This window comes from Kryptolebias marmoratus, linkage group LG23 (assembly GCF_001649575.2).
Source record: "Kryptolebias marmoratus isolate JLee-2015 linkage group LG23, ASM164957v2, whole genome shotgun sequence".
Taxonomy (NCBI): Eukaryota; Metazoa; Chordata; class Actinopteri; order Cyprinodontiformes; family Rivulidae; genus Kryptolebias; species Kryptolebias marmoratus.
Genome location: NC_051452.1, coordinates 4,634,061 through 4,642,456, shown reverse-complemented (window position 1 = coordinate 4,642,456; position 8,396 = coordinate 4,634,061). Strand labels below are relative to the sequence as shown.

The following is an 8,396-nucleotide window of genomic DNA, read 5'->3' as shown; positions in this document are numbered from 1 at the left end:
GGTGTGATCAGATGATTGGTTCTGGATTAAGTGAACTCGGGTGTGATCAGATGATTGGTTCTGGATTAAGTGAACTCGGGTTAGACCCACCCTCTCCCTCCTGCGAACCCGAGCAGAGAGGCTCCTTTGCAGGGTCGTGGTGTCGTTCGTGTCCCCCAGCAGCTCCACCGGGGGTTTCTCCAGGAAGTCCTCCGTCACATCGTCCTCCTCCAGAGTCACGTCAGCGGAGCGTGGATCTCTGGACCGAGCCAGAACCACCATGTGACAGCCGCCGCACGCCGCCTGGACGAGAAGACCAACAGCTGCTTTGAGAAGCTTCCAGTGCAGCCGTAACAGAAGGGAAAACGTCGAGAACACTCAGAGATAAACCTCAGACTCTCACCGCCTGAACGTCGTACTTGAGGAACCGCGGACACAGAGTCGGTTTGAACTGGTTGGCGAAGTTCTCTTCTCCCAGACCCAGTTTACCATGTCGGCCGTCTCCGAAGGTGTACAGCAGCCCCCCGTCTGAGGAGAGATTCAGGTTTTCAGGCCTCGGCCTTCGGTCCGACGGGGAGTGAAAAGCAGCCGGCGGTCACCTGTGATGACAGCCGTGTGGTTCTCCCCGCAGGACACCTGACGCACTCGGTTCTTCTGAAAGTGTTCCACCAGCCGCGGCAGCCGGGACTCGAAGATGAAGGTCCCGTGACCGAGCTGTCCGAACTGACCCAGGCCGAACGTGTAGACGTCATCCTCTGAAAGGTGAGTGTAAAATATAAGCACAAGTACGTCTGACACCAGGTGGGCTCTGCTTCAAAACCGTCAACGATTTAATCTAAAGTGACATATATTACTATGATAATATACACATGCATTAAATATTAGACATGATCTTATTAATAATGCAATTAAAAGTAAACAATATATAAATAAAAAAGCAGTTTACAAGTCTGAGAAAAACTGTCTGAAAACAGCGCAATAATCTGAAATTATTCCACTGACGTTCACCTGTCAGAACCACGGTGTGTCCGCCGCCGCATGCCACCTGCCTCACCGGGTCCGTGATGCTCTTCACCCGCTGTGGGAGTCGGTGTGCCGGCAGCTGCTCCGTGCCCAGACCCAGCTTCCCACTGTCCCGCTCGCCGAAGGTGAACAGAGCTCCGTCCGCTGACAACAAAACATTTATCCTCTGCTCAACATTAAGGAAAGGTTTTCAAGCTCAACTTGATTCTAATTCAGTTTCTGAAGAAAAAAAAGGCTGAACATCAATAGTTTTATTCACACAGGAGATAAAACGTCCTGTCTTCATGTAGTTTTCACTGACAGAAGATTTCAGGTGTTTCTGTTCAGTAACTGAGTGAAGAGTGTTTGTTTCTTCGTCTCACCCGTCACTAAGGCAGAGTGGTAGTATCCACAGGACACCCAGTGGACAGGACGTCCCACGCTGACTTCCTGCGGCGAGGACACCTGGACCTCCTTCCCCAAACCGATCTGACCCTCGGCGTTGTCGCCCCACATGAAGAGCTTCCCGCTCGCTGCAAACATCAAAACAACAACCTGTGATCCAGCAAACAGCCTTCCTGCTGGTCAAAGGCTGATCCTTCCTGATGAGATCTCTGAGCTGCTCCCAACTCAGCAGCCATTTTCACCGGCTGGCCTTCCTGCTGGAACCTGCAGACCGAGCTCCCGCAGCCCCGATTCATCCAGCACAAAAGACAAAAACTGAATCAGACAAGTCTAAATCAGCAAAAAGGTCAAATTAGAAAAACAAGGAGCGAAAAGCTAAAACTGAAGATTTCAAAGAACAAAGTTTTTAAATATTTCTCAATTCAATTTAATGAAAAGAGTTGAAAATAAATTAAAAAAGTTACAAAAACTACAAATCTTCAGAACAGCTGAACGTTTTGATGCATGAGAGGATAAAACAGGTGAAATCTGCTGAAACAGGAAAAGCACCGAGTGAACGCTGACTCAGCGTTTACTCAAAGATAACAGGAGCAGAGCTTCACCCGTGACAGCAGCCGAGGTGTTGGATCCGGCAGCGAGCATCCTGATTGGTCCGTGGGAGTCGAAGAACTCCACCCTCTGGAAGGTGGTCCTCTCCTCGCAGTCGCCGAGCCCCAGCTGACCCTCGCCGTTCCCGCCGCAGGAAAACACTTTCCCCTGAGCTGCAAGCAAAAGGCACAAACTGACCGAGCCGAAGTTTCATGTGAGGCTGAAGGAAAACAGGCGAAGGATCAGAAACTGACCTGAGCTGACCAGCGTGTGGTTTCGCCCACAAGCAACCAGCTCCACTTTCTCCGACTTCAGGGCTGCAAAACAAAACGTGACGAAACATGAGCTACAAGGTTATTTAGAGCCTAAAACAGCAAAAGGCTGGCTAAAGGCTAAAGCAGCGTAACAGTAGCTAAAAGCTAAAAGCATAAGAAGACAGAACCAGAGGCAGCAGCTGAAGCAGAAGGAACTGAAGAAATCTCTGTGTTTCTACGGGGAAAATATTTAAATAAAGTTTAAATATGTAGAAAAATATAAATGTTATAAAAACCTAAAGTCCCAGCAGCCATCTCCTGAATGAGCCGACCGTTTTGATGAGCAAACAGCTAAAACAGCACAAAGTCTGCAGGAGTAGGTGTTCTTATTAACTAACATCTGTTCTGTCTCTACAGATTAAAGCAGATTATAGACCCTCCAGACTGGGATTAATGGATATGAAAGACTGGTCTCGAGTGGATCTGGGAGTTTTCTGCAGGTAGCGCTCCGTCTTTAAGCTGAAACAGTAAAGTTGGGATGATTTAAAGACTCACCTTTGACACAGGTGGGTTTATTCACAGTGAGTTTGGAGCCCAGACCCAGCTGGCCCCAGTTGTTGCTGCCGAACATGAAGAGCTTCCCGTTTTCTGCCGAGACAAAACCAGCCAACGTTTCTCACCTAAAACCATCCCATGTTTCACCTTTAAACGAGCCTTCGCAGGTTATTCTACGAGCCGTTTTCCAGGTGAACAGCTGTCCTACCTGTTATCAGCGCAGTGTGCTCGTCGCCGCAGGAGATCCTCTGAGGAACGTCGTTTTTCAGCCAGAATTTACTGGGGATGTTGTCTGCAAACTTACTCTTCCCAAAGGTAAAAACTGCCCCGGATTCTGTAAGAAAACAAACAAATAATCAAGAATTAAGTCAGAAAATAGACAACTTTGCTTGTTTTAATGTTGTTATCACTGCAAACTGAAACTTTGAGGAGTTCTCTGGGATCCGTGGTGACTACCAGGAGAAATCCTTCACCTTTGACCTCTGATCAGCGCTTAAAAAACAACTCACTGATGCAGGAACTAAAAGTCCTGATAATTAATGAAAAGAGATGATCAGGATTGTGTTTTTCCACAATTCAACCATCATGTTCTGTTTATATCAGTCTGTAAATACACAGAAAGTGTTCATAGAACCAAAAGTACCACTGGAGGCCCTGCAGGCCCCTTTATAGAAGGGGATTAACCATTAGCCTGCCTCCTGAATAACTTCTCCTCTTCCTTCAGAAACAGTGAAGTTTTCTGTTAATCAAAATGGACAAACTGACAGAACATCGAGTCAAAATATTCAAACTATCCCTTTAATGTGGGTGGATCCTCACAGGTGAAAGATGTTAATTATTGGACCTAATTTTAAAAAAACTAACTGTTGCTAGGGTGTGAAGAGGAGCTGTTGCCATGGAAACAGACTCAGAGTTGAGCTTTCTTTTTCTGGAACAGAAAACTGTGAGTTTCCTTTGAGTTAAAGTTTTCACTTCACCTGCTGTCATGAAGCATGAATCATGAATAAACCCAGCAGCTGGCAGTGAACTGATCACAGCTGGGGTTGTTTTAAGTAAATTAAGGAACAAATGAAGGATAACGACACGAACCGGGCGTATATATGTTTCATAACTTTTCAAAGTAGCTTTTTAATGAAGAAAAACTTGTAATACAACCACAAAAACACAAAAATAAAGGCTAAAGCAGCTGGGAAGATTACAAAACAGACATAAAACTTCTGGTGCAAAAAGTACGAAACTTAAACGTTTATCTTCCGTTAGCCAGCGAGCTAACGAGGAGCTAATAAACGCCTAGCAACGCTAATTTAGCCACATGCTAGCAGCTAACCAACACTTTCCGGTGATAAAAACGCTCCACCGTGCAGACTCGGTCATATAACGGACATATGAACGGGATTTACCCGGTATTTCGTCTTCAGCCTCCTCTGCCATCTCTGCGGGACTTTAATCCGCTTTGCTCGGTGTTGTGGGCGGGTTGGTACCCCTTGTGTCCAGCAGCCCGGAAGTAAACAAAACTTCTCCTAGGCTACGGAGCTGGTCACGTGACGTTTAAAGGGCCAGCGCGTATTTTTAGAGTTCATCGTTTTTACGGGGTTTCCACCCAATAAGAGATTCGGCCTCGCTAAAAACCTCTTTTTTAGACTCAGTCCTCTTACTGATATGTGAAATGAAACTAACTACATGTAAAAATGATCCTCCAGCTGTTTATTATTCGTACCTCTTACTTTTACAGCCTTTAGTTTATACCATCCAGATCAAAATTACCTTTGTACCCGTTACAGTTGTATAACTTATTAGTTATATAATTTGATATGTTTAAAATGCCTTCCCTCAGAAAGGATGCTGTTCTGTTTCTGGTCAAGAACATCCAGACTGAAGACCGGTTGCAGTCAGACTGTTGAACCGCATTAATATAATTTAATTTAATAACCCGGCTGTGAACTGTTGCTGCTGTACGTTTGAGTTGTTGCACAGATCTCTCTCTAGCTGTGACTTTTAACTTAAATGTGACTTTTAGCTTTTGTTTTAGTCTATTTGGTCTTACAGAACTAGTTAGTTATTTTATTATTCTGCTATAACAAGCTCCAAGAAGCTGTGTTTTGTTCTTATTGTTAGATTTGAGTGACAATAAATCTGAATCATTGTGAATAAAATATGAGGTTATCAGGTTTGCAAGTCATTGCATTTTGTTTTTATTTACATTTTACACAACATCCCACACAACATTTGTCTAAACTGGGGTTATACTTAAAAATAAAAATAATTAAAAAGCTTTTAATCTGTTGCTGGCAAAGAGAGATTTAAAAGGTTTGTGTTGAGAAGTTTTATCTGAGTTACTAACAAGAAAAGGCTGCATTTTTTTAATACAGACAGAAAACACGAGTAAAACTTTCCATTTACATTTCTACTCTACAGAAAACTGGCAGTAGATCCCCCAGTGGTCGCTGGTGAAGCAGCCACACCTGAGCTTCTCCAGCCCAATCAAAGCCATGCTGTGGGGGTCCAGGCGTGGGACCCCGTCCCTGAAGGCCCGGCGCAGGTACACCCGGTCGAAGCGAAAGCGACACTTGAAGCTGATGTCCTTGTTGGTGTTTGCCCGGGTGTCCCATGTGTAGCGGCACTTCTCGGGCTCTCCCAGCTGCTCCCACAGGTCACAGACAGAGCTGGGAATCCCCACTGAGGCCACCTGGGACGGAACGAGAACTTTGGTACCTGGGATTTACTTTAGGGTTTGTATTTCTATGTCTAAGTTATTATCTTTAAACTCTACTGAACGTTTAACTCCTCCTTGCCTACATTACCCAAAATGCATCATTTATGACACCTCGAGTTAAAGCAGTTTGAGAAAAAACATCCTTCTGAACGAAGAGTCAGACCTCATAGTCTCTCAGGTTTGTGTCCCCTCCGAACAGGACCGTCTCATCATCAGGAGCCTTGCTCATCATCTTCATCACCAGCCCCAGTTGCCTCATCCTCTCTGCTGAGTTGGCCTTACAGCTCTCAAAGTGGGAGGTCATCAGATGCAGTTTCTGGCCTCTGAACAGCACCTGCATTTAAACAATTACCACATTTTTAACATTTCTTTCTAAAACTGTCAAAAAACATGTGTGAGATGAAAAGAAGGTAGAATGATGCTGTGTAAAATGTAACTTTTTTTTAGTTTTTACATTTAATATGTGTACTATGTTCCATTCTGAATGAAATGCAGGTTTGTAAAATCAGATGGATTTTAGGATTTGGTTTCTGGAGTGTCTGTGGAGCTTCATGAACCTGAGCAATGAGCAGGTTTCTCATCATACGAGTCTTTGGAAAGATAACAATCTCACTGTTCAGCAGAGTGAGTCGTGACTTCTTCAGCAGCATCATGGTGAAATAACCCTCCTCTCCACCTGTCGGCATAAAGACACAGAGCTTCAGTAGGAGTACGCTGTTTGTAATGCTGCCTTTGGGCCGGAGTACCTTTAATGAAGGTGTAGGTGTCGGCCAGACGTTTGTGCATGAAGCGTATGTAGGGCTGGACTATTTCCTGGAGAAGCACCACGTCAGCAGAGTATCTGTGAGGAGATTACAGCAGTGTTGTTCAATTAAACAACCTAACTGGACCACGGGCTGGGACTGAGCTGTAAATCACTTGGTACCAGGTCACAAATACTTCATAGCATTTAGCTACTGTTTGGCTCATTTTAGCTGTTTTCTGTTGGTTCTAACTGGCAGCTACTGTTCTGATCATTTTAGCTTTCAGCAACAGTTTAGCTAATTCGGTTCGCTATCTGCTGAAGTCATCCAGTGCTCAGCATTCTCACTGTTAACTGTAACAAAAACAATCAGAGTTTTTTCCTCACGAGTCTGAGGCAGACTTGTCCGGTATAAAAGCAGACCATGAAGGTTTAGGAGCACTGGTCTAGAAGACAAAGGAAGTTCTGTCTCACGAGGTCAGGTAGGAGCAGAGGCTTCTGGCTCTCTCCGGCTGGTCTTCATCATCCAGACCGTCCACGTTCCAGGTGATCAGTGACAGCATGTCCTCCTCTTTGCTTCTTGTTGTGTCCTTCCTGCAGAGAGCAGCAGCAGTGTCAGCTTCATCAGAGTCACAGCAGGGAACCCTCCACAGCAGAGCAGGACCTACTTGGCTCCTGCAGGGTTTGGTGTGGAGCTGGAAGCCTCTTCAGCCTCCATGTTGGTTTACAAAGTTGGACAGAGGAGAGGCAATAAGCTGCTGCTGCACAGCCACAGTTCCACGGGCAGATGACTCATTACTGTCCCACCTTAGTTTCTGTTTCAGGAGAAATCACATGACCTCACAGCTGAGAGGAAAACAAGAATCAGAGCTTTATGCATATTAATGTTATCACACTGAGCTTTCTTTGTCCTGCAAAGAATGCATGCAGCATGTTCAGTGTCTTTCTGTGGAATCTTAGATTTTACCCCAAATATACATGAAGCTGCAGGGAAACTCACAGCTGATCGCTTCGGGGTTTAAGAAGCTTTAGTTACAGGTTTCAACAGGGAGGAGCCAATGTTCAGGTTGGATGTCCCTCCTCGGCTCTGGATAGGACTTCCGGGAACCTGAAAATTGGATAAATAATGTACGTGAGGGACGAAGCGGCCCTTCATCTCCTTTCTTCAACTGAGGAGACGGAGGATGGAGAGTGCCACTCACTCCAGAGTCCGGACGAAACAGTGTCTTTACTTTAGTTCCCCCCCTTTAATGTCCTTCACTGATAACTTATAAGTTCTGTATCAATTTATAATTTCCTTGCTTTGTAGTAAACACACAGGGAACGAACTCTCACTATAGAGTGTATCACACAAGCATACCCAGGACTTTATTTGGTCCCTTCATGACCAAAAATATCTTATAAAGATGGATGCCATCACTAATCGTAAATAAATACCTTCCTGCATTTTTACACTGAAGACTTTCTTGAATTATGTGAAAAATACTGAATATGTGAGAAAATTAGAAGAGGAAAAAGGTGTTTTCACTTGGGCGTGTGTTGCAGCATAAGATGACTTTTAGGATCTAAAAATAAATTTGTGTTAGTAAAATAACCTCACAACATTAATGTGATGGTTTAGTTTTGACTTTGCACTAAAACAGCAGCTGAATTTGTGTCACTGTGTTGCTGAAGGTCACAGCAGTGACAGATATCATACTCTTTAATCCTTAATGAGGAAATTCTCTGTATTTTGCCCATCACACCTGTGAGCAGAGGGCGGCCATCTAAAGTGTTAGGGTCTTGCTCAAGGGCCCACAGGGGGGCTCATCTATGGGACAGACTGGGGATTCAAACCTGCAACCAATCCTTAACCTTTGCACCACCACTCAGTATGAATAAAACAATTAAAACAAATGAGTCAAAGCTGACATTCAACACATCACTTCTTTTAAGGTAATTTGTAGTTTGTTTCATATGTTTTCAGCATCTCAACACTTCAGTTTACATTCAGCTATTTAAGCTCATTCAGAAGATTTGTGCTGTGACTTTCATACGTTTAGAAAAATTTACCCTTCTTCTCAGAATCCTTTAAAATGAATAGAGATTTCAATTTGACCTTGTCTTTTCATTTTTTACATTTTATTTTTGTTGCTGCTTTTAAGGTTTTAGCTAATCT

General features: G+C 44.2%; 2 protein-coding genes across 3 annotated transcripts in view; both read right to left on the bottom strand.

The window, feature by feature from the left end:
- rpgrb (retinitis pigmentosa GTPase regulator b) overlaps positions 1-4,298 on the bottom strand; it is a 12,080-nt gene extending 7,782 nt beyond the window's left edge. The window contains exons 1-10 of one of the 2 annotated variants that reach the window (XM_017441501.3): positions 4,184-4,298; positions 2,992-3,117; positions 2,784-2,876; positions 2,229-2,291; positions 1,989-2,147; positions 1,365-1,514; positions 982-1,146; positions 579-734; positions 383-507; positions 91-282 (exon numbers count right to left, since the gene is read on the bottom strand). In XM_017441501.3, coding sequence (XP_017296990.1) covers positions 91-282; positions 383-507; positions 579-734; positions 982-1,146; positions 1,365-1,514; positions 1,989-2,147; positions 2,229-2,291; positions 2,784-2,876; positions 2,992-3,117; positions 4,184-4,214 — 1,260 coding nt within the window. In that variant the 5' untranslated portion in view covers positions 4,215-4,298. The remainder of the gene's footprint in view (positions 1-90; positions 283-382; positions 508-578; positions 735-981; positions 1,147-1,364; positions 1,515-1,988; positions 2,148-2,228; positions 2,292-2,783; positions 2,877-2,991; positions 3,118-4,183) is intronic. The other variant, XM_017441502.3, reaches the window with a different exon arrangement.
- A 682-nt stretch (positions 4,299-4,980) lies between these two features.
- Positions 4,981-7,461, bottom strand: LOC108251266 (tyrosyl-DNA phosphodiesterase 2-like). Its single transcript, XM_017441500.3, has 7 exons — positions 7,239-7,461; positions 6,907-7,053; positions 6,713-6,832; positions 6,243-6,337; positions 6,054-6,172; positions 5,660-5,830; positions 4,981-5,469 (listed from the first exon to the last, which is right to left on the bottom strand). Exons 2-7 carry the CDS (start codon positions 6,954-6,956, stop codon positions 5,188-5,190), a joined length of 837 nt encoding a protein of 278 aa, XP_017296989.1. The 5' UTR covers positions 6,957-7,053; positions 7,239-7,461; the 3' UTR covers positions 4,981-5,187.
- Between the last annotated feature and the right edge of the window lie 935 nt (positions 7,462-8,396).

Bases quoted from the DNA above. Each gene is read 5' to 3' on its own strand.
- LOC108251266 (XM_017441500.3), bottom strand. From the start codon at position 6,956: ATGGAGGCTGAAGAGGCTTCCAGCTCCACACCAAACCCTGCAGGAGCC. The intron at 5,831-6,053 runs GTTCATGAAGCT...GTTTAAATGCAG, and splicing joins GAAACCTGCTCATTGCTCAG to GTGCTGTTCAGAGGCCAGAA. The intron at 5,470-5,659 runs GTCTGACTCTTC...GTTCCGTCCCAG, and splicing joins CAAACCTGAGAGACTATGAG to GTGGCCTCAGTGGGGATTCC.